This window comes from Coregonus clupeaformis, chromosome 15, assembly GCF_020615455.1.
Source record: "Coregonus clupeaformis isolate EN_2021a chromosome 15, ASM2061545v1, whole genome shotgun sequence".
Classification (NCBI taxonomy): domain Eukaryota; kingdom Metazoa; phylum Chordata; class Actinopteri; order Salmoniformes; family Salmonidae; genus Coregonus; species Coregonus clupeaformis.
In genome coordinates, this window is record NC_059206.1 from 29,865,929 (window position 1) to 29,891,344 (window position 25,416).

At 42.1% G+C, this 25,416-nt stretch overlaps 1 protein-coding gene across 1 annotated transcript in view; it reads left to right on the top strand.

Moving 5' to 3' along the window:
• Nucleotides 1–7,816: 7,816 nt before the first annotated feature.
• LOC121582619 (phosphatidylinositol 3-kinase regulatory subunit alpha-like) overlaps nt 7,817–25,416 on the top strand; it is a 49,184-nt gene continuing 31,584 nt past the window's right edge. The window contains exons 1-2 of the mRNA XM_041898549.2: nt 7,817–7,903; nt 21,994–22,669. Coding sequence (XP_041754483.2) covers nt 22,339–22,669 — 331 coding nt within the window. The 5' untranslated portion in view covers nt 7,817–7,903; nt 21,994–22,338. The remainder of the gene's footprint in view (nt 7,904–21,993; nt 22,670–25,416) is intronic.

Genomic DNA, 25,416 nt, shown 5'->3' on the forward strand with positions numbered 1-25,416 from the left:
TGTATCTGAAGGAGAAATTCACTTTTTAATTAGCTAATTGTTTTAGGTTATGACACAGGAATTCACAATTTCTGGTGCACAGTCTGTGATGAACAGTTGTTAGGCTGCTATATTAATGTTCTGAAGTGTATCAATTAATAGAGACACTATACATTCACAATATAGCCTATTCAAATGCTACATATGTGGATGACTATTGTGCCCTTACTGTTTATAAAAGGCTCAGTTATGAATCATACAGGCAGCAGCACAAATCTTTTGATTGAATTTGTGGTCCCTTAGATTTCCACGAAGTCTAATCATTCTGATGAATAGAGTGTGACACAATTAAAGTGAATTTAACCTACATTTTCAAGAACATTCCCTCAAAATCTTTTTCTCCTTTGGAGAATGTAGCAAGAAAAATGCTCTGGAAAGTCCCCTCTGTAGGTATGTAGTAGGCGTATATGGTTTTATTACAATTTCTGATTAGACCACTTAGGCTTAATGAAATTCTGACCAATTAAGCAGTAGAGGGTGGACTTTTGAATTGAGCTCAACATATGAACACATGCTTCAATGTAAAGGTATAGGACATCCCCTCAGTGATCTTGATATCTAGATGTCACTTCACTTCCCAAAAGTTGCTGCCTTCTTCAAATCAAATCAAAATCTAATAGAATTATATAAAATCAATCAAAATCAACATTTATTTGTCACATGCTTAATAAACAGCAGGTGTAGACTAACAGTGGAATTCTTACATATGGACCCTTCCCAACAATGCAGGGAGAAAAATAGAAAAATAATAACACGAGGAATAAATACACAATGAGTAACGATAACTTGGCTATATACACGGGGGACCAGTACTGAGTCGATGTGCATGGGTACAAGGTAATTGAGGTAGATATGTACATATAGGTAGGGGTAAAATGACTAGGCAACATGATAGATTATAAACAGTAGCAGCAGGTATGTAATTAGTCAAAAGAGTTTGTGCAAAAAGGGTCAATGGAGAAAGTCTGGGTAGCTATTTGGCTAACTATTTAGCAGTCTTTTGGCTTGGGGGTAGAAGCTGTTCAGGGTCCTATTGGTTCCAAACTTGGTGCATCAGCACTGCTTGCCGGGCGATAGCAGAGATAACAGTCTATGACTTGTGTGGCTGGAGTCTTTGACAATTTTTAGGGCCTTCCTTTGACACCGGCAGGTATAGAGGTCCTGGATGGCTGGGAGACTGGGCCTTACGCACTACCCTCTGTAGCGCCTTGCGTTCGGATGCCAAACAGTTGCCATACCAAGCGGTGATGCAGCCAGTCAAGATGCTCTCAATGGTGAAGCTGTATAACTCTTTAAGGATCTGAGGGCCCATGCCAAACCTTTTCAGCCTCCTGAAGGGGAAGACGCGCTGTCGTGCCTGCTTCATGACTGTGTTGGTGTGTGTTGGCCATGTTAATTCCTTAGTGATGTGGAAACCGAGGAACTTGAAGCTCTCGACTCGCTCCACTACAGCCCTGTCGATGTCGATGGGGGCGTGCTCGGCCCTCCGTTTCCTGTAGTCCACGATCAGCTCCTTTGTCTTGCTGACTTTGAGCGAGAGGTTGTTGTCCTGGCACCTCCTCCCTATAGGCTGTCTCATCGTTGTCAGTGATCAGGACTACCACTGTTGTTTCATCAACAAACTTAATGATGGTGTTGGAGTCGTGCACGGCCACGCAGTCATGGGTAAACAGGGAGTACAGGAGGGGACCAAGCACGCACCCCTGAGGGGCACCCGTTTTGAGGTTCAGCGTGGAGGATGTGTTGTTGCCTACCCTCACCACCTGGGGGTGGCTCATCAGGAAGTCCAGGATCCAGTTGCAGAGGGAGGTGTTCAGTCCCAGGGTCCTGAGCTTAGTGATGAGCTTGGAGGGCACTATGGTGTTGAACGCTGAGCTGTAGTCGATGAACAGTATTCTCACATACTGTGAGGGAAAAAAGTATTTGATCCCCTGCTGATTTTGTACGTTTGTCCACTGACAAAGAAATGATCAGTATATAATTTTAATGGTAGGGTTATTTGAACAGTGAGAGACAGAATAACAACAAAAAAATCCAGAAAAACCCATGTCAAAAATGTTATGAATTGATTTGCATTTTAATGAGGGAAATAAGTATTTGACCCCCTCTCAATCAGAAAGATTTCTGGCTCCCAGGTGTCTTTTATACAGGTAATGAGCTGAGATTAGGAGCACACTCTTAAAGGGAGTGCTCCTAATCTCAGCTTGTTACCTGTATAAAAGAAACCTGTCCACAGAAGCAATCAATCAATCAGATTCCAAACTCTCCACCATGGCCAAGACCAAAGAGCTCTCCAAGGATGTCAGGGACAAGATTGTAGACCTACACAAGGCTGGAATGGGCTACAAGACCATCGCCAAGCAGCTTGGTGAGAAGGTGACAACAGTTGGTGTGATTATTCGCAAATGGAAGAAACACAAAATAACTGTCAATCTCCCTCGGCCTGGGGCTCCATGCAAGATCTCACCTCGTGGAGTTGCAATGATCATGAGAACGGTGAGGAATCAGCCCAGAACTACACCGGAGGATCTTGTCAATGATCTCAAGGCAGCTGAGACCATAGTCACCAAGAAAACAATTGGTAACACACTATGCCGTGAAGGACTGAAATCCTGCAGCGCCCGCAAGGTCCCCCTGCTCAAGAAAGCACATATACAGGCCCATCTGAAGTTTGCCAATGAACATCTGAATGATTCAGAGGAGAACTGGGTGAAAGTGTTGTGGTCAGATGAGACCAAAATCGAGCTCTTTGATATCAACTCAACTCGCCGTGTTTGGAGGAGGAGGAATGCTGCCTATGACCCCAAGAACACCATCCCCACCGTCAAACATGGAGGTGGAAACATTATGCTTTGGGGGTGTTTTTCTGCTAAGGGGACAGGACAACTTCACTGCATCAAAGGAACCATGGACGGGGCCATGTACCGTCAAATCTTGGGTGAGAACCTCCTTCCCTCAGCCAGGGCATTGAAAATGGGTCATGGATGGGTATTCCAGCATGACAATGACCCAAAGCACACGGCCAAGGCAACAAAGGAGTGGCTCAAGAAGAAGCACATTAAGGTCCTGGAGTGGCCTAGCCAGTCTCCAGACCTTAATCCCATAGAAAATCTGTGGAGGGAGCTGAAGGTTCGAGTTGCCAAACGTCAGCCTCGAAACCTTAATGACTTGGAGAAGATCTGCAAAGAGGAGTGGGACAAAATCCCTCCTGAGATGTGTGCAAACCTGGTGGCCAACTACAAGAAACGTCTGACCTCTGTGATTGCCAACAAGGGTTTTGCCACCAAGTAAGTACTAAGTCATGTTTTGCAGAGGGGTCAAATACTTATTTCCCTCATTAAAATGCAAATCAATTTATAACATTTTTGACATGCGTTTTTCTGGATTTTTGTTTTGTTATTCTGTCTCTCACTGTTCAAATAAACCTACCATTAAAATTATAGACTGATCATGTCTTTGTCAGTGGGCAAACGTACAAAATCAGCAGGGGATCAAATACTTTTTTCCCTCACTGTAGGTGCTCCTCTTGTCCAGGTGGGAGAGTGCAGTGTAGAGTGCAATAGAGTTTGTTGGGGCGGTATGTGAATTGGAGTGGGTCCAGGGTGTCTGGGATGATGATGTTGATGTAAGCTATGACCAGCCTTTCAAAGCATTTCATGGCTACAGATGTGAGTGCTACGGGGCGATAGTCATTTAGACAGGTTACCTTGGCGTTCTTGGGCACAGCGACTATGGTGGTCTGCTTGAAACATGTAGGTATTACAGACTGGGTCAGGGAGAGATTGAAAATGTCAGTGAAGACACTAGCCAGCTGGTCAGTGCATGCTCTGAGTACGCTTTCTGGTAATCCGTTTGTGAATGTTAACCTGTTTAAAGGTCTTACTCACATCGGCTACGGAGAGCAAGATCACACAGTCGTCCGGAACAGCTGGTTCGCTCATGCATGGTTCAGTGTTGCTTGCCTCGAAGCGAGCATAGAAAGCATTTAGCTCAGAGCATAGAAGGCATTTAGCGCCTCTGGTAGGTTCACATCATTGGGCAAATCGCGGCTGGGTTTCCCTTTGTAATCTGTTATAGTTTGTAGATAGTTCTTCTTGGGACAGGTCTCGTTGTAAAATATATTTGATCTCAATAGGGTTTAGATAAATAAATAAACAAATCCATATATGGTATATAGGCAAATTTTAAAGCCCTAACGTGCTTCAGTTTAGTTTCCATAAACTCCTATGCTTCGGCTACAATGGGAGTGATTTTCATACCATAATGTAGCTAGTCCTCTTCAATGTCTGGAATCAATTAAATAGCGTCTAGAGCTGCGTTTTACAGCCCTCTAACCAATTGTACTATTATGTGTGTTTTTTTGCGTTATTTGTAATTTATTCTGTACATAATGTTTCTGCCACCGTCTCTTATGACGAAAAAGAGCTTCTGGATATCAGGACAGCGATTACTCAACTCGTATTGGACAAATATTTTTTCTTCAATGAGTCAGATGTGAAGGATATCCTACAGACACCCGACAAGGCCCAAATTCCCGTCATTCGCATGAGAAAGAGACAGAGATATCGTGGACGTAGGTCGGGGTGCCTTGTAAGGATCCGACAGCGAGCGAGTAAACTGCCTCTTCCATCAATCCTATTAGCCAATGTTCAATCATTTGAAAATAAATTGGACGACCTAAGATTAAGGTTATCTTACCAACGGGACATAAACAAATGTAATATCTTATGTTTCACCGAGTCGTGGCTGAACGACAACATGGATAACATACAGCTGGCGGGACATACTCTACATCGGCAGGATAGAGCGGCTGACTCCGGAAAGAGAAGGGGTGGCGGTCTGTGTATATTTGTAAACAAAAGCTGGTGGATGAAATCTAATACTAAGGAGGTCTCGAGGTTTTGCTCGCCTGAGGTCGAGTATCTCATGATAAGCTGTAGACCAAACTATTTTCATCTATATTTTTCGGAGCTGTCTATTTACCACCACAAACCGATGCTGGCACGAAGATTGCACCAATGACCTGTATAAGGCCATAAGTAAACAGGAAAACGCTCATCCAGAGGTAGCGCTCCTAGTGGCCGGGGACTTTAATGCAGGGAAACTTCGATACGTTCTACCTAATTTCTACCAGCATGTTAAATGTGCAACCAGAGGAAAAAAAACTCTAGACCACCTTTACTCCACACACAGAGACGCGTACAAAGCTCTCCCTCGCCCTCTATTTGGCAAATCTGACCATAACTCTATTCTCCTGATTCCTGCTTATAAGCAAAAACTAAAGCAGGAAGCACCAGTGACTCAGTTAATAAAGAAGTGGTCAGATGATGCAGATGCTAAGCTACAGGACTGTTTTGCTAGCACAGACTGGAATATGTCCGGGATTCTTCCGGTAGCATTGAGGAGTACACCACATCAGTCACTGGCTTCATCAATAAGTGCATCGATGACGTCATCCCCACAGTGACCGTACGTACATACCCCAACCAGAAGCCATGGATTACATGCAACATCCACACTGAGCTAAAGGGTAGAGCTGCCGCTTTCAAGGAGCTGCCGCTTTCCCGGACACTTATAAGAAATTCCGCTATGCCCTCCAACAAACCATCAAACAAGCAAAGAGTCAATACAGGACTAAGACTGAATCGTACTACACCGGCTCTGACGCTCGTCGGATGTGGCAGGGCTTGAAAACTATTACAGACTACAAAGGGAAGCAAAGTTCCGGATGACTATGTGATCACACTCTCCGTAGCCGACAGGAGTAAGACTTTTAAGCAGGTCAACATTCACAAGGCCGCAGGGCCAGATGGATTACCAGGACGTGTACTCCAAGCACGCGCTGACCAACTGGCAAGTGTCTTCACTGACATTTTCAACATGTCCCTGACTGAGTCTGTAATACCAACATGTTTCAAGCAGACCACCATAGTCCCTGTGCCCAAGAACACTAAGATAACCTGCCTTAATGACTACCAACCCGTAGCACTCACGTCTGTAGCCATGAAGTGCTTTGAAAGGCTGGTCATGGCTCACATCAACACCATTATCCCAGAAACCCTAGACCCACTCCAATTTGCATACCACCCCAACAGATCCACAGATTATGCAATCTCTATTGCACTCCACACTGTCCTTTCCCACCTGGACAAGAGGAACACCTACGTGAGAATGCTATTCATTGACTACAGCTCAGCGTTCAACACCATAGTGCCCTCAAAGCTCATCACTAAGCTAAGGACCCTGGGACTAAACATCTCCCTCTGCAACTGGATCCTGGACTTCCTGATGGGCCGCCCCCAGGTGATAAGGGTAGGTAACAACACATCTGCCACGCTGATCCTCAACACGGGGGCCCCTCAGGGGTGCGTGCTCAGTCCCCTCCTGTAGTCCCTGTTCACCCATGACTGCATGGCCAGGCACGACTCCAACACCATCATTAAGTTTGCCGACGACACAACAGTGGTAGGCCTGATCACCAACAACGATGAGACAGCCTATAGGGAGGAGGTCAGAGACCTGGCCGTTTGGTGCCAGGATAACAACCTCTCCCTCAACGTGAGTAAGACAAAAGGAGATGATCGTGGACTACAGGAAAAAAAAGAGGACTGAGCACGCCCTCATTCTCATCGACGGGGCTGTAGTGGAACAGGTTGAGAGCTTCAAGTTCCTTGTTGTCCACATCACCAACAAACTATCATGGTCCAAACACACCAAGACAGTCGTGAAGAGGGCACGACAAAGCCTATTCCCCCTCAGGAGACTGAAAAGATTTGGCATGGGTCCTCAGATCCTCAAAAAGTTATACAGCTGCACCATCGAGAGCATCTTGACTGGTTGCATCACCGCCTGTTATGGGAACTGCTCGGCCTCCGACCGCAAGGCACTACAGAGGGTTGTGCGTACGGCCCAGTACATCACTGGGACCACTATACCAGGTGGTGTCAGAGGAAGGCCCTAAAAATGATCAAAGACTCCAGCCACCCTAGTCATAGGCTGTTTTCTCTGCTACCGAACGGCAAGCGGTACCGGAACGCCAAGGTCCAAAAGGCTTCTTAACAGCTTCTACCCCCAAGCCATAAGACTCCTGAACAGCTAATCATGGCTACCCAGACTATTTGCATTGCCCCCCCAATTTGACCAATCAGATCAGCTCTGATGTGAAAAGATCTGGTATGATTGGTCAAAAGACCGATTAGTGGACAATAGGTCAGAATTGGGTTGCATGTGTAAAAACAGCCTAGGCAGCCTATGTGAAAACTAATCATCACTCAGATGTAAGCTTCTAAAAATCCATAAAGCCAAATAACCTGAAAAGAAACATTACCAGCTATTTGTATTCATTATTTGTTTCTATAGTGTCATGGACCTATACTAGTTCTCTACAAAGATAGCTAGGCTATAAGACAGTTGAAATGTTAACCTGTTCGCATGTTGAAGTTATGTAATTATCTTACGGGTGTTTCATTTGTGTGCAGTCTCAATAACCAATCACATTCCAAGCTCTTGACATGTTACCCGGAGAGGGCAGGGTATCGCTGGTTTTATGATGACGTTTTTGATTGACGTGCCAATGAACGAGTGATCCTGTCAGTCCACTGCCATGCCCCTCGTTGAAACTTAAACCAATGCATTCGCTCGGGGGGAGTCATCCCGCCTGTCGACAGAGTACGAAACGTATCAAAGAAGATTAAAACCCACTTTTTAAATCCTGGACTAATTTGGTCGAAAACTTTATCGCTACTGTCAGAGACTTTTGGCGTTGTCTTTGTGTGGCTATATGTTTGGTATCGGAGTGGAATAGCGTGTCCACACGGGAAGGAAGGAGGATTCATTCGATTCAACCTGGGCCCCCTTCATGCAAGTGAGTTGTGCTCTCGTGCCGTGCGCTTTTATTATGTATGTACAGTAGTTAGTTAGCAAGGCTAAGACGTAAGCCAGTATGCTAACGTAATTAAAGATCTCTGAATTTATTGGCATGCCATATAACGTCGTATTGCTTATTAAATAAAGTAGTACAAGTTTGAATACAACGGAATTTGTTACCCAGTTTCACTTGCTCGGGACGACAGGGGCTAGCCGACCACTGCACCACTGCTGGTCTTCGATGATCGTCCTCAGTGGTAATTCCATTAAATGTTGTTATTCAAGTATGACGAAGTTAGACTTAGGGGGAAAGCTTTTCAGCCTAGTTAATGTTAATTTAGCTAAAACTTAACTAGCTGTCAACATTCTGTGGTCCTCTGTAGCTCAGCTGGTAGAGCACGGCGCTTGTAACGCCAAGGTAGTGGGTTCGATCCCCGGGACCACCCATACACAAAAATGTATGCACGCACGACTGTAAGTCGCTTTGGATAAAAGCGTCTGCTAAATGGCATATTATTATTATTTATTATTATTATTATTATTATTTCATGCGACATTTTAGTTCAACCTAAAGCCCATTGTCTCTGGTAAAGCTACCTAGCCACTAGTTGACGTCAGTTACCTACTGTAGCTATTCAATTCAGAGGGACTTTATTGGCATGGTAAACATGTTTACATTGCCAAAGCAAGTGAAATAAACAAAAGTCAGAAGTTTAAACAACATCAACAAAAAAACGATTCACAATCTAGAAGATGGGAGAGGTTACTGTATACCATAGAGATAGATAGAGGACTCATCTTTGTATCTGTGCCATTATAGCGTCTGTGACAGCATAGGCAAATTAAAGTAGTCAATTTTTCACAATTGGCTAATCACGCCTGTGACCCGGTTGGACATGAATCCAACAGGGTCACAAGGAGGGATCAGCCAAACAAGTTGGAAGCCTTCAGAAAGTATTCACACCCCTTGACTATTTCCAAATGTTATAGTGTTACAGCCTGAATTTCAAATGGGTTAAATTGAGATTTTTGTCATTAGCCTACACACTATATCCCATAATGTCAAAGTGGAATTATTGTTTTAGATTTTTTTTACAAAAATAAAAAGCTGAAATGTCTTGAGTCAATAAGTATTCAACCCCTTTGTTATGGCAAGCCTAAATCAGTTCATGAGTAAAAATGTGCTTAATAAATTGCATGGACATTATTTTTTTATTGACTACCTCATCTCTGTCTGTACCTGACACATACAATTATCTGTAGGTCCCTCAGTCGGGCAGTGAATTTCAAACACAGATTCAACCACAAAGACCAGGGAGGTTTTCCAATGCCTTGCAAAGAAGGGCACCTATTGGTAGATGGGTAAAAATAAAAGAAGCAGACATTGAATATCCCTTTGAGCATGGTGAAGTTATTCATTACACTTTGGATGGTGTATCAATACACCCAGTCACTACAAAGATACAGGCGTCCTTCCTAACTCAGTTGCCGGAGAGGAAGGAAACCGCTCCGGGATTTCGCCATGAGGCCAATGGTGACTTACTCCACAATACTAACCTAATTGACAGTGAAAATTAGGAAGCTTGTACAGAATAACAATATTCCAAACCATGCATCCAGGAACTAAAGTAATACTGCAAAAAATGTGGCAATGCAATTAACTTTTTGTCCTGAATACAAAGTGTTATGTTTTGGGCAAATACAACACATTACTGAGTACCACTCTCCACATTTTCAAGCATAGTGGTGGCTGCATCATGTTATGGGTATGCTTGTTGTCATTAAGAACTGGGGAGTTTTTCAAGATAAAAAAGAAACGGAATCGAGCTAAGCACAGGCAAAACCCACACACATTCATACAACCTACATACGCACACATAACACACACACTCACACGAATACCGACACAACACAAACACACAGTGCATTCGGGAAGTATTCAGACCCCTTCCCTTTTTCCACATTTTGTTATGTTACAGCCTTATTCTAAAATGGATGTAAAAAATTATAATCCTCATCAATCTACACACAATACCCCATAATGACAAAGTGAAAACAGGTTTTTAGAAATGTTTGCCATTTGTATATCAATAAAAAACAGATACCTTATTTACATAAGTATTCATACCCTTTGCTATGAGACTCGAAATTGAGCTCAGGTGCATCCTGTTTCCATTGATCATCCTTGAGATGTTTCTACAATTTGATTGGAGTCCACCTGTTGTAAATTCAATTGATTGGACATGATTTGGAAAGGCACACACCTGTCTATATAAGGTCCCACAGTTGACAGTGCATGTCAGAGCAAAAACCAAGCAATGAGGTCGAAAGAATTGTCCGTAGAGCTCCAAGACAGGATTGTGTCGATGCACAGATCTAGGGAAGGGTACCAAAACATTTCTGCAGCATTGAAGGTCCCCAAGAACACAGTGGCCTCCATCATTCTTAAATGGAAGAAGCTTGGAACCACCAAGACGCTTCCTAGAGCTGGCCGCCTGGCCAAACTGAGCAATCGGGGGAGAAGGGCCTTGGTCAGGGAGGTGACCAAGAACCCGATGGTCACTCTGACAGCGCTCCAGAGTTTGTCTGTGGAGATGGGAGAACCTTCCAGAAGGACAACCATCTCTGCAGCACTCCACCAATCAGGCCTTTATGGTAGAGTGGCCAGACGGAAGCCACTCCTCAGTAAAAGGCATATTACAGCCCGCTTGGAGTTTGCTAAAAGGGACCTAAAGGACTCTCAGACCATGAGAAATAAGATTCTCTGGTCTGATGAAACCAAGATTGAACTCTTTGGCCTGAATGCCAAGCGTCACGTCCGGAGGAAACCTGGCACCATCCCTACGGTAAAGCATGGTGGTGGCAGCATAATGCTGTCGGGATGTTTTTCAGGGACTGGGAGACTAGTCAGGATTGAGGGAAAGATGAACAGAGCATTATGGATAAAAGTGTCTGCTAAATGGCATTATTATTATTATTATTATTATTATTATTATAGTTTGTTAACAAGAAATGTGTGGAGTTGTTGAAAAACTAGTTTTAATGACTCCAACCTAAGTGTATGTAAACTTCCGACTTCTTCAAGTGTGTGTGAGAGATTGTGTATGTGTGTGTGTATATATATATATATATATATACACACAATCTATCCTTGAAAAAAATATATATTTCCCTTTATTACTTTCCAATCCCACCACCCCTCCCCTAATTTACTTTTACATTTTAGTCATTTAGCAGACGCTCTTATCCAGAGCGAGTTAGTTAGTGAGTGCATACATTTTCATACTAATTGGAGGAAACTAGTGAACAATAACGCTTAGGCCTCTACTTCCATTTTATACATACTATACAGTGGGGGAAAAAAGTATTTAGTCAGCCACCAATTGTGCAAGTTCTCCCACTTAAAAAGATGAGAGAGGCCTGTAATTTTCATCATAGGTACACGTCAACTATGACAGACAAAATGAGATTTTTTTTTCTCCAGAAAATCACATTGTAGGATGTTTAATGAATTTATTTGCAAATTATGGTGGAAAATAAGTATTTGGTCAATAACAAAAGTTTCTCAATACTTTTATATACCCTTTGTTGGCAATGACACAGGTCAAACGTTTTCTGTAAGTCTTCACAAGGTTTTCACACACTGTTGCTGGTATTTTGGCCCATTCCTCCATGCAGATCTCCTCTAGAGCAGTGATGTTTTGGGGCTGTCGCTGGGCAACACAGACTTTCAACTCCCTCCAATGATTTTCTATGGGGTTGAGATCTGGAGACTGGCTAGGCCACTCCAGGACCTTGAAATGCTTCTTACGAAGCCACTCCTTCGTTGCCCGGGCGGTGTGTTTGGAATCATTGTCATGCTGAAAGACCCAGCCACGTTTCATCTTCAATGCCCTTGCTGATGGAAGGAGGTTTTCACTCAATCTCACGATACATGGCCCCATTCATTCTTTCCTTTACACGGATCAGTCGTCCTGGTCCCTTTGCAGAAAAACAGCCCCAAAGCATGATGTTTCCACCCCCATGCTTCACAGTAGGTATGGTGTTCTTTGGATGCAACTCAGCATTCTTTGTCCTCCAAACACGACGAGTTGAGTTTTTACCAAAAAGTTCTATTTTGGTTTCATCTGACCATATGACATTCTCCCAATCCTCTTCTGGATCATCCAAATGCAGACGGGCCTGGACATGTACTGGCTTAAGCAGGGGGACACGTCTGGCACTGCAGGATTTGAGTCCCTGGCGGCGTAGTGTGTTACTGATGGTAGGCTTTGTTACTTTGGTCCCAGCTCTCTGCAGGTCATTCACTAGGTCCCCCCGTGTGGTTCTGGGATTTTTGCTCACCGTTCTTGTGATCATTTTGACCCCACGGGGTGAGATCTTGCGTGGAGCCCCAGATCGAGGGAGATTATCAGTGGTCTTGTATGTCTTCCATTTCCTAATAATTGCTCCCACAGTTGATTTCTTCAAACCAAGCTGCTTACCTATTGCAGATTCAGTCTTCCCAGCCTGGTGCAGGTCTACAATTTTGTTTCTGGTGTCCTTTGACAACTCTTTGGTCTTGGCCTTAGTGGAGTTTGGAGTGTGACTGACTGAGGTTGTGGACAGGTGTCTTTTATACTGATAACAAGTTCTAACAGGTGCCATTAATACAGGTAACGAGTGGAGGACAGAGGAGCCTCTTAAAGAAGAAGTTACAGGTCTGTGAGAGCCAGAAATCTTGCTTGTTTGTAGGTGACCAAATACTTATTTTCCAGCATAATTTGCAAATAAATTCAATGTGATTTTCTGAAAAAAATGTTCTCAATTTGTCTGTCATAGTTGACGTGCACCTATGATGAAAATTACAGGCCTCTCTCATCTTTTTAAGTGGGAGAACTTGCATAATTGGTGGCTGACTAAATACTTTTTTTCCCCACTGTATACATTTTATGGACACAGTACATATTCCAATAATTCTATTTTGTTTGTTTTTACTCCTGAACTTCCTCTACCCTCAACCTCTCCAATCATTTCCATGATGTCCATCCGGTTCGCTTCTATATGCCATATCTTTCTAACTGTGCTCTTTCACAAAAGCTCTCAACGTATAAACTATAAACAGTATGCTTTACGTTAGTTATCTTGTTGTGATTAGTCCTGTCCTTCAGCTCCATTCAACACCTCCCATCTATCTCTTAACACCATACATATTGGATTTCTATTTGCCATATATTTTTCAACTGTACTGTGATGTTTCACAAAAGTTCTGAACCGTTCTATTCTCATTGTTTCTACAGATTGTAAATTGAAAATAAACATTTTTCCTAAAAGTATTATCATATTATTGATCGATTGACTATGACTTTTCAGTTCACCCAGTAGTGCTATCTGCAAGGTTAGCTCCAGGTACAGTGCCTTGCAAAAGTATTCAACCCCCTTGGCGTTTTTTTCCTTTTTGTTGCATTACAACCTGTAATTTAAATGGATTTTTATTTGGATTTCATGTAATGGACATACACAAAATAGTACAAATTGGTGAAGGGAAATTAAAAAAATAACTTGTTTCAAATAATTCTAAAACAAAAAATAACGGAAAAGTGGTGCTTGCATTTGTATTCACCCCCTTTGCTATGAAGCCCCTAAATATGATCTGGTGCAACCAATTACCTTCAGAAGTCACATAATTAGTTAAATAAAGTCCACCTGTGTGCAATCTAAGTGTCACATGATCTGTCACATGATCTCAGTGTGTATATTTACACCTGTTCTGAAAGGCCCCAGAGTCTGCAACACCACTAAGCAAGGGGCACCACCAGATTTTTCATAGTGTTCTATTGTTTCCAGTACATGCCTTATATTATCTCCAATGCATCGTCCATGTAAAAACCTGTCTGATTAGAATGAATAATGTCCTAAAAGACCTTTTTAATTATATGCGTTATACATTTTGCTAGAATTTTTGCATCACAACACTGAAGTGTAAGGCACCTCCAATTTTTTTTAAATGGACTGGATCTTTATATTTCCCGCTTGTATCCTGTTTCAGTAATAATGAAATCAGACCTTCTTCTTGAGTGTCTGATAATCTACCATTTACATAGGAGTGGTTAAAATATGCAAATAACGGTCCTCTGAGTATATCAAAAAAGGTTTGGTATACCTCGACTGGTATGCCATCCAACCCTGGAGTTTACCCGGACTTAAAGTCTTTAATTGCATCCAGTAGTTCCTCCTCTGTAATTTCACCTTCACATGAGTCTTTCTTTTTGGCTATTAACATCCCTACAATTAGCTTCAGTTAGAGGAGATGGAGGCGACTGAAACGAAAACATATGCTTAAAGTACTTTGCTTCCTCCTTCAAAATATAATTTGCTGAATCATGGGTGAATATGTTATTTGTAACCAGTTTCAGTAAATTATTTTTGGTAGCATTTGTATGTTGAAGATTAAAAAAGAATTTGGTGCATTTCTTCCCCCATATTCCATCCAGTTTGCTCTATTTTGTATAATATATTACACTTGATCTTTCTTGAATAAGTTGAATAAGCTTTTTGTTTTTCCTCTACTTTATTCTGAGCCTCTGTTACAGTTTTTATTGCTATCTATCTGTTCGTTAGACCTTCTATTTCCTTTGTTAGTATGGACTCTTTTGACCTAAATTGCTTTTGTTTTCGAAATGATTACTGAATTGCATGGCCTCTAAAGGCACATTTTAAAAGTGTCCCATACAATAAGGGGATTTGCTGTACCTATGTTATGTTGAATAAATGCACTTAGAAATTCCTCTGTCCTAGTTAAAAATAAGTTATCATCCAATAGGCTTTGATTACATTTCCAATATCCTCGCCCACGTGGAAATTCAGTAAGAGTAATATATATGTTTTGATTTAAATTTACTTGAAAATCTGTGGCAATATCTGAAAATGTTTGTCTAGCAATGATCAACAACCAATTTGACAGAGCTTGAAGAATTTGGAAAAGAATAATGGGCAAATGTTGCACAATCCAGTCCTCCATAGGAATGAATGGAATTCTACAGTATTTTGTTGTTGTAGTGTGGACAGTAACATTAGTAATCTAAAAATTATACTTTGAGGAATTAAAAAATAAATGCAAATTATTTGTATATTTAGCTCACATAAAATAATTTTAAAGTATGCATTAAGGTGTCTGTAATAGAATACATGTGGTAAAAACGAATGACCTTAAATGTATTTCTCTAACTTTCAAAAAATGTTTACAATGGTGTGGGAGTGCCAAGATGGAGGCACGGTGGCTTCAAGACAGCGCCCCCAATCAGTCATCGTGCATTTATAAATCATTGGTTGGAAGTCTGGCCCAGTTGACTACATTAAAATGGTGGAAGCCCTCAATGGCGTTGCCCATGCTAATACGGTATTTTTGGCCTTGGCCACTAGAGGCCTCTATCATTCTCTATGGGCTATACTGACATGCCTGGGGCCCAAATGGATGACATACTGTATGTCGCACAGCTGAGAATTGAGTAAATCCTTGCTTACTCAAGGGCCCTTGAGTAAACGCTTGTCTAGCTAGTTTACGCTGGCTAGCTGGCAACAACAGCAACAACATGGCGCTAGTTAAAACTTGTGAAATAAAGTTTATTTTGATGGGCGAGGGAGAAATAACTTGTAGTCACCATCTGGATTTGGTCACCATCTCCAATTTGTTCCATCCCACTTGATTTTATTTAGAGTATGATAGCAGCCTACACAAGAAATAACTTGTAATGTTGGTAGTAACCATCTGGATGTCACGTGATACAGTCTACACTGCTCAATTGGGAGAGTTTGCGCTGTAAGCCAACAACACGGCACAGTGTTCTAAGCTCCCGCTTGCCGAAGTAAGGAGGGGAAATTAGCTAGATACTGTAGCTGATATCAAGCCAGGGTGATGGCTAAAGCACATTTATTGTAGTGATTTTCACCGAAAATGTACAACTACGGCATTAACGTCTAACGTTATATTTTTGTAAAAAATAATAATAATTACTCCGATAAAAATGTAATGATTCTGAACAATCCCTTGTCCCAACTTCGCCATCTAAGTTTCAAATTCTCGCTGAAGTTTCTAGCCACAAGCATAAACTACAGTTGTGGTCAAAAGTTTTGAGAATGATACAAGTATTGGTCTTCACAAAGTTTGCTGCTTCAGTGTTTTTAGATATTTTTGTCAGATGTTACTATGGTATACTGAAGTATAATTACAAGCATTCCATAAGTGTCAAAGGCTTTTATTGACAATTACATGAAGTTTATGCAAAGAGTCAATATTTGCAGTGTTGACCCATCTTTTTCAAGACCTCTGCAATCCGCCCTGGCATGCTGTCAATTAACTTCTGGGCCACATCCTGACTGATGGCAGCCCATTCTTGCATAATCAATGCTTGGAGTTTGTCAGAATTTGTGGGTTTTTGTTTGTCCACCCGCCTCTTGAGGATTGACCACAAGTTCTCAATGGGTTTAAGGTCTGGGGAGTTTCCTGGCCATGGACCCAAAATGTCGATGTTTTGTTCCCCGAGCCATTTAGTTATCACTTTTGCCGTATGGCAAGGTGCTCCATCATGCTGGAAAAGGCATTGTTCGTCACCAAACTGTTCTTGGATGGTTGGGAGAAGTTGCTCTCTGAGGATGTGTTGGTACCATTCTTTATTCATGGCTGTGTTCTTAGGCAAAATTGTGAGTGAGCCCACTCCCTTGGCTGAGAAGCAACCCCACACATGAATGGTCTCAGGATGCTTTACTGTTGGCATGACACAAGACTGATGGTTGCGCTCACCTTGTCTTCTCCGGACAAGCTTTTTTCTGGATGCCCCAAACAATCAAAGGGGATTCATCAGAGAAAATGACTACCCCAGTCCTCAGCAGTCCAATCCCTGTACCTTTTGCAGAATATCAGTCTGTCCCTGAAGTGGCTTCCTCGCTGCCCTTCTTGACACCAGGCCATCCTCCAAATGTCTTCGCCTCACTGTGCGTGCAGATGCACTCACACCGGCCTGCTGCCATTCCTGAGCAAGCTCTGCACTGGTGGTGCCCCAATCCCGCAGCTGAATCAACTTTAGGAGACAATTCTGGCGCTTGCTGGACTTTCTTGGGCGCCCTGAAGCCTTCTTCACAGCAATTGAACCTCTCTCCTTTAAGTTCTTGATGATCTGATAAATGGTTGATTTAGGTGCAATCTTACTAGCAGCAATATCCTTGCCTGTGAAGCCCTTTTTGTGAAAGGAATGATGACGACACGTGTTTCCTTGTAGGTAACCATGGTTAACAGAGGAAGAACAATGATTTCAAGCACCACCCTCCTTTTAAAGCTTCCAGTCTGTTATTCTAAATCAATCAGCATGACGGAGTGATCTCCAGCTGTGTTAACGAGAGAATCACTGACATGATGTCAGCTGGTCCTTTTGTGGCAGGGCTGAAATGCAGTGGAAATGTTTTTTTGGGGATTAAGTTAATTTTCATGGCAAAGAGGGACTTTGCAATACATTTTAATTCATCTGATCACTCTTCATAACATTCTGGAGTATATACAAATTGCCATCATAAAAACTGAGGCATCAGACTTTGTGAAAATATTTGTGTAATTCTCAAAACTTTTGACCACGACTGTAGTTAGCTGGGAAGGGTTCATCAGGACGACTGACTGAACCGAATCCTTTCTTCTCCACTTGAGTCTCACAGCGCGACATACGTCATCAATTTGGGCACCAGGCGTATCCTTATAGCCTCTCCCCTAGAAGATAGTGCTGCAATACAGTGCAACGATGTAGCTAGCTAGCTCGCTAACCAAAGCTGATTTTGTATTGCTTGTTGTTGCACCATGGTTACATTAGACCAGGGGTTCCCAAGCATTTGAACTCAGGCCCCCCTTCCGGCATTGGGGAACATCCCCCTGCACATGCGCGATGACTATTTCTATGGGCACAAGCACTGTTCATGACACAAACTGTTCACACCCCTGTTGTTGGAGGAGAGAATTTTGCAGGCTTTTAATCTTATTTCCTGCAATTCTATACATTTTGCCGTGGTATGGATACTTTTTTCCCCTCAATTTTTAAAGCTCATTTCCTGCAATTGTACACTTTTTGTCATAGGGCGCAGAGAACATTTTGCAGTTTTAAAGCTAATTTCCTGCAATTCTACACATTTTGCCATGTCTTATGTGTGTTCATGTCATATTTGGGTGACTCAAATATGACAACAAAATCAATGGGCTAAAAAACATTTAGCAGACTAGTTGATCTGGACATTTCTGAGAAGTTATTCATAGCTCTCGAAGGTCTGCAATGACTGACATGATGAGCAAAATTGCTGATGCACTACCCAATTTCGAAATTGCACCTTGTGCATTCTACTATTACAACAGTTTGGGAACCACTGCATTAAACATTACAGTATTTCATTGGCATTCAACATGAAAAGCATCAGCAAATGTAAATCAATGCACTTTTTTATTTTTATTTAGCTATGTTTGTTAGCATTCCATCTCATAAATAATGTAAACCTAAAAAGGTTTTAATTAGTGCTTATTCAACAACTGCTTGTTTGAGTATTGGGTTTATTCAGCAGAACTACTCATTGGCACTAGTGAGGAAGCCACAATTTGTAGGGTGTCCAATCAAAACCACATATTTTGACTAATAGTAAAATATGTTAATTGTATAGATACTCTTCTAAGACAAGCAATGGTCCAAACCTCATGTCTCTCATAATCTGTCCAAAAGTTATTGGAGTTTTTACCCATTGTAGGATTGCCAAGATTAGGGTGACTAAATCAATGGAGGCCGGAAGAAAAAAGTGGTTAAAAATCAGGAAAATATCTTTGCGTCAGCTAGTCTGGGTGCTGTGCGAGAATTAAGGCAAACTGTTGAACTCGTTATCATTTTCTTCTCAAATCCGGAGGACATAAAACAATATAAAGGTAAGATGGATGTCGATTTTGTGACTTGACATGTAGCATTTTCACATTTTAGTATACACTTTTTATATTAATGCGATTAACAAGCATATCTCTGTGAAATGTCAAAGGAGCACTGAGCGTACCGCAAGCTTTTACATTTAATTCAGCTTGTGTCATGTTAATTTTTCTTTTTGCGACAACTTTGCAGACGACCACCACATCATCTATAATCCTCAAGTCGCTGCGGTAAATGGCACCGCTCTGTCAAGACCTCTGTGCTTATTATCGGATGTGTATTAGGTTACGAAATGCAACTTTTGGGATATAATGTTAATGATATGTTAGAGACCCCACTGAGCGATTCAGAACTTGAATAATCATATTTGTCTTGGTAAAAATGTATTTTTATAACATAAGGAAGTGAAATTTCATCACCAAATGCATTTTTACCCAGAGTGGGGGGTCCAACTTGAGGTGTCCTAAAAAATAATTTTCACATGACCCTGCCCTTGTACACTACATGACCAAAAGTATGTGGACACCTGCTCGTCGAACATTTCATTCCAAAATCATTGCCATTAATATGGAGTTGGTCCCCCCTTTGCTGCTATAACAGCCTCTTCTGGGAATGCTTTCCGCTAGATGTTGAAACATTGCTGCAGGGACTTGCTTCCATTCAGCCACGAGCATTAGTGAGGTCGGGCACTGATGTTGGGTGATTAGGCCTGGCTCGCAGTTGGCTTTCCAATTCATCCCAAAGGTGTTCGATGGGGTTGAGGTCAGGGCTCTGTGCAGGCCAGTCAAGTTCTTCCACACCGATCTCAACAAACCATTTGTGTATGGACCTCGCTTTGTGCATGGGGGCATTGTCATGCTGAAAAAGGAAAGGGCCTTTCCCAAATTGTTGCCACAAAGTTGGAAGCACATAAATATCTGGAATGTTGTATGCTGTAGCATTAAGATTTCCCTTCACTGGAAGGGGCCTATCCTAAACCATGAAAAACATCCCCAGACCATTATTCCTCCTCCACCAAACTTTACAGTTGGCACTATGCATTGGGGCAGGTAGCATTCTCCTGGCATCCACCAAACCCAGATTCGTCCGTCGGACTGCCAGATGGTGAAGCGTGATTCATCACACCAGAGAACGCGTTTCCACTGCTCCAATATCCAATGGCAGCGAGCCTAACACCACTCCAGCCGACGTTTGGCATTGTGCATGGTGATCTTAGGCTTGTGTGCAGCTGCTCGTCCATGGAAACCATTTCATGAAGCTCCCGACGAACAGTTCTTGTGCTGACGTTGCTTCCAGAGGCATTTTGGAACTCAGTAGTGAGTGTTTCAACCGAGGACAGATGATTTTTATGCACTTCAGCACTTGGTGGTCCCGTTTTGTGAGCTTGTGTGGCCTACCACTTCACGGCTGAGCCGTTGTTCCTCCTAGACGTTTCCACTTCACATTAACGGCACTTACAGTTGACCGGGGCAGCTCTAGCAGGGCAGAAATTTGACAAACTGACTTGTTGGAAAGATGGCATCCTATGACGGTGCCATGTTGAAAGTCACTGAGCTCTTCAGTAAGGCCATTTTACTGCCAATGTTTGTCTATGGAGATTGTATGACTGTGTGCAAAATTTTTTTTTTATACACCTGTCAGCAACGGGTGTGGCTGAAATAGCTGAATCCACTAATTTGAAGGGGTGTCCACATACTTTTGTGTATATATGGTGTACTATTAAAAAAAAGTATTACGACCACAAATAACAGTAACTAATGATCCTGTGTTGATAATCATGGATATTGACTTGACCACTTTGCCATGCTTTTGTGGCACAGTCGATGCCACGCAGAGCTACGGGCCAGAAGGTTGAGGGTTCACCAAACCCCACAGTTGAGACTCTCGCTGCCTGTCTCATTACACTATGGTCAGAGTTGGCTGCAAACAATGATCAGCTAGTGGGGAATCAGATTTTCAACATTTTTATGCTATATTTATAATTATATAAAGTATATGCAACTAATTTCCCACCAACAGGTTTCAATATCATGGTTTGCGTTTTCATCACCACTATCAAATAGACTGTCGATCGCAACAAACAGAACATACATCCCTCCATACCTTGTATATGGAAGGCTCTCTGAAAGTCATAACACTTTTAGGTCATTCGTAACAGTCTCTTTCCATTCCTCAAATGGCTGGTGCACAGTTTGGATGCTGGAATTGCACTGGGAAAAAATATAAACGCAACATGTAACGTGTTGGGCCTATGTTTCATGAGCTGAAATAAAAGATCCCCGAAATTTTCCATATGCACAAACAGCTTATTTCTCTCAAATGTTGTGCACAAATGTGTTTAAATCCCTGTTAGTGAGCATTTTAGCCTTTGTCAAGATAATCCATCCACCTGACAGGTGTGGCATATCAAGAAGCTGATTAAACAGCATGATCATTACACAGGTGCACCTTGTGCTGGGGACAATAAAAGGCAATTTTAAAATGTGCAGTTTTGTCACACAACACAATTCCACAGATGTCTCAAGTTTTGAGGGAGTGTGCAATTGGCATGCTGACTGCAGGAATGTCCCCCAGAGCTTTTGGCAGAGAATTTCATGTTCCTTTCTTTACCATAACCCGCCTCCAACTTAATTTTAGAGAATTTGGCAGTATGTCCAACTGGACTCAAAACCGCAGACCACGTTTTAATTATTTTATATGTCGTATGATTGCCTATTGCAGATCTGGAAAAACTATCCACCTACCACTATTGTCACTGAATGGTCGATAGAGGGCAGGATAGACAGTTAGATTGGTGGACTATATTGACCTGTGGTATAGTAAGCGCATGGAAAAGCGTAGTGCATAAGGGAAGTATAGGGGAGGCGCATGCAAGCAGATGAGGAAATTGGGCTAGGATGGAAGAAAATGTATAGTAAAACCTACAAAATGGCAAATATAAACCAGGGGGAAAATGCACTACCCTCCCCTGTGCTCAATATAAAAAAAAAACACAACCCTCCCAAAAGCATCAACAAAAAAAGTTAGGACCCACACCACAGTAAATGTAAAACGGTCCCTAATTTGCTGGTACCTTTCTTGTACATGTAGCCACCACCACTAAACTGTATGTGATCAAAAGTATTGTCTTACGCAACGTGTTGCAAATGGCTTCTTCTGTTCTGTATTGCAGGTTAGGGGTACCTTCTCAAGGCCACTGCTGCAGGCCTTATACTCATGGAAACACTGCCGGAGGCACCATAGGGGTGCGGTGGATAACCAAGCTTTGAGAATAACCTGAAGACAAGTTAAAACACCATAATCACCCAAATAACTATTGAGGACTAGAATGTTCATTAAGTGTTGTGTTTAGCTTTTTGTGCTTTTTTAGTTTGCTCCATTAATATATTCTCAGGAAAACCTGAGGAGTAACCAATTGGTGGAACTCTAACCTGCCCGAACAAGTTATTCACAGCCGTGTTGATAAAATAAAAAATAACATTTTTTTAAACACGCCTGTCAAAACAAAGTTACTACGATGGCCGCAGAAGGATATCAGTACAGGGCGCTTTATGACTACAAGAAGGAGCGAGTGGAGGACATTGACCTTCATGTGGGGGACATCTTAACAGTGACCAAAGGGACCCTGGTGGCCCTAGGGTACAGTGACGGCCTGGAGGAAAGGCCAGAGGACATTGGCTGGCTGCCTGGCTTTAATGAAACCACTCAGGAAAAGGGGGACTTCCCAGGGACATATGTGGAGTTCATTGGGAAGAAGAGGATCTCTCCTCCCACTCCCAAGCCGAGACCCCCCAGACCCTTACCCGTGGCCCCGGGCTCCTCCATGGCTGACTCTGGTGATGAACAAGGTGAGTGATAAACAGTCTGCACCTTCTTCAACCGAACCCCAATACAAGGTTTCTGGGACCTGGTATTGGGATGCAGTTGTGATTTGTACAGTACTAAACAAAACAATGTTCAGTGTAAACAAAAAAACTAAACAGAAGCAATTCAAACATTTCACACTGCATGGGTAAAATGTCGAGCTGGGTGATATAGACAAAAATCCATATCATGATAAATTTACTGAATTATCACTAACGATACATTGAATGATAAGTTATAACATTATTGTGCACCATAGTATTTATTTATTTTTACCTTAAAACTACTACTACTACTTTAATGTTGTAGCTATCAATTGTCCCATTAACAATAACCCATATTAGCAAACTTATTTCATTTCAAACTTCACATTTCACTAGTAGGGCCCTATAGGTTATTTGATGTGATGAATGAAATCAGCAAAATGTCTGTTTTGGTCAGTGTCAGTAATTTTCGGTTATCGTCCCAGCTCTTTATTTTTTATATTTTTGACATGCCCCACAAACCCCATCTCAGGTTATGATTGAATAGGGCCCTACGCAATTAAGCCAAACTTTTCTCCTGCGTTAACAATCAGTTGCTGAAACAAAATGCCAAACCAAAGGCTAATCCACCATTGGTTTGCAGGCAGCCAAGCTGACATGTAACCTTGCTGTAGAGGTGGTGGAATGGTTCATCTTTCACAGACTAATCTCTTAACATTACCACTGAGTTTTAGATAGCCCTTACAACCCCTTTGTTGGATTTAATCGAATATACTTTTAAACCCACAAAGCAAATCCAGATGGTCGGCTGCTTTGCAAAGATTTCTATTGTCCCTCAGTGGTGAATGCTTCTTTTTGTTATAACATTGCATTTTATTCACAGAACTTCCCATTTGAGTTGGATGTACGTTATGCATTACTGCATTTGTGACATTTCAGACTTTGTTCCTTCACCATTGAGAATCTGTGTTTGGATTCCATTTGGTCAAACCACAGTAGTAATTCAACCCATTGGGCTCACTTCATGGTTCCATTTATACCTCTGCTCCAGGGTAGTATTGTGTTGCACAGCCCATGTTGCACATGCATTGGTTGTGTTGTAGCTAGGACACACAGACGATTGTAGACGCCTCATTTTGAAATCGCATAAGATAAAAAGTTATGGATTCCAAAGCCTAACCTTTATTAGATTTGTTCTCTCCCTACAACAAATAGATCCCCAAAGGGATGATAAAATCTATGTAAGAGACCAAAGCAAACGATGCCTGATTTATGTTATCTTTATGTTGTGTTGGATGCATTTGCTGAAGCAATCCATTTTCCCATTTGGCTATTCTATCTCTTGTCTAATATTATCCTATCTCTTATCTTACATAATTGGACATTCGAACCACTGCCCAGTGCCCAGTTTATTGCTAACTCGGTTAGCAGAAGTACGTCACAGATCTCCACGCATCCGATCTTTCAATTAGGGCCTGTGGAAACCTGTTGCCATGGAGTTGGAAAAAAGCGGAGATGTTTTCGAGCCCCAGTAATTGCAGAGAACATAATATAAAAAAGTTAAGGGTCCACATGATTGTCACAGTCATGTTTTTCTTTCATTGTAGAGAATTTGGTAAAGAAGTATTGCTGCTTTTATGTTGCCTACCTGGCTGTATGCTTTTTGGTCACGCTAAACGAAACAATTGAGTCCTGTGAAGTTTCCAATTATGATTTGTTAGTAAGTGATGATTTCTAAACGGTTTACTACAATGTTTACTAAACGTCAGATTGGTGTAGCTTACGCGCCAACGTTTGCAAGGGAGCCATTTCCTTGACAGTTTCTTTATTTCTTTACAGCAAGCCTAAGCCCAAGCAAGACAGTTGACATTTTTTCCTTTTTGTTTTCGGTTACCCCATTTGCCCATCCAGTTTGGTCCATTTGGTTACTTTGGCTTAGCGTCAAACACTAGCAGAGAAAGGGCACTCGCATGGTGGTACTACAATGTCAGCTTTGATAACAAGTGGCATTGCTCACAGTGCTCACATAGCCCCACTGAATGTTAACCAGGCCCGGAGGACAATGGGGCTTGGCTCCGGTCCAGCGCCCAGTGCATTGTGGTGCTGCGCAGCACCTGGTACCAGCCCAGTGATTGGACCGCTGGACCACTCCTCTTTGAAACTCCTCTCGGCCTGCATTGAAAATAGATAACATTTCATTTCGCTTTAGGAACAATTATTATTTTAAAAAATTACCCGTCATGCTATTTTCTACTGACTAATTCATGTGAAGTACATGGCCCAGATCTGATCTGGAAGACTGTCTATTTGCATTGGGTATATTTTTTGCGAGATCGTTTTAGCCAGGCCAAAATAATCTGTCATTCTGACCTTTTGTAACCACAGGGGTTTTTGATATTCCATTAACAAAAGATGACGATAGTCATTTTCAATTGTGGAAAAGCCTTGAGTCAACGCGATTGCATATCACACCTGTGAATTGTAAAAAAATGTACGATGGTACATCATGTTTTATTTTTTTTAAATCGACCAATTATAAAACCGAAACAACCCGGGGTATTTCAGCCAACACCGACACAACTCTATATGGCCACTCGAGGCTGCAAGACTTTGTAAGTAGAAAGACATGCATTTTTAAAGATGCTGTGGCCTATATTCAGGCTCTCTGTACTTGCGTAGTACTCTCTCTGCTCACCGATACATCAGGCTCTGGTGGCCTGGTTTCCATTTCCTGTCCTTTGTGGTGC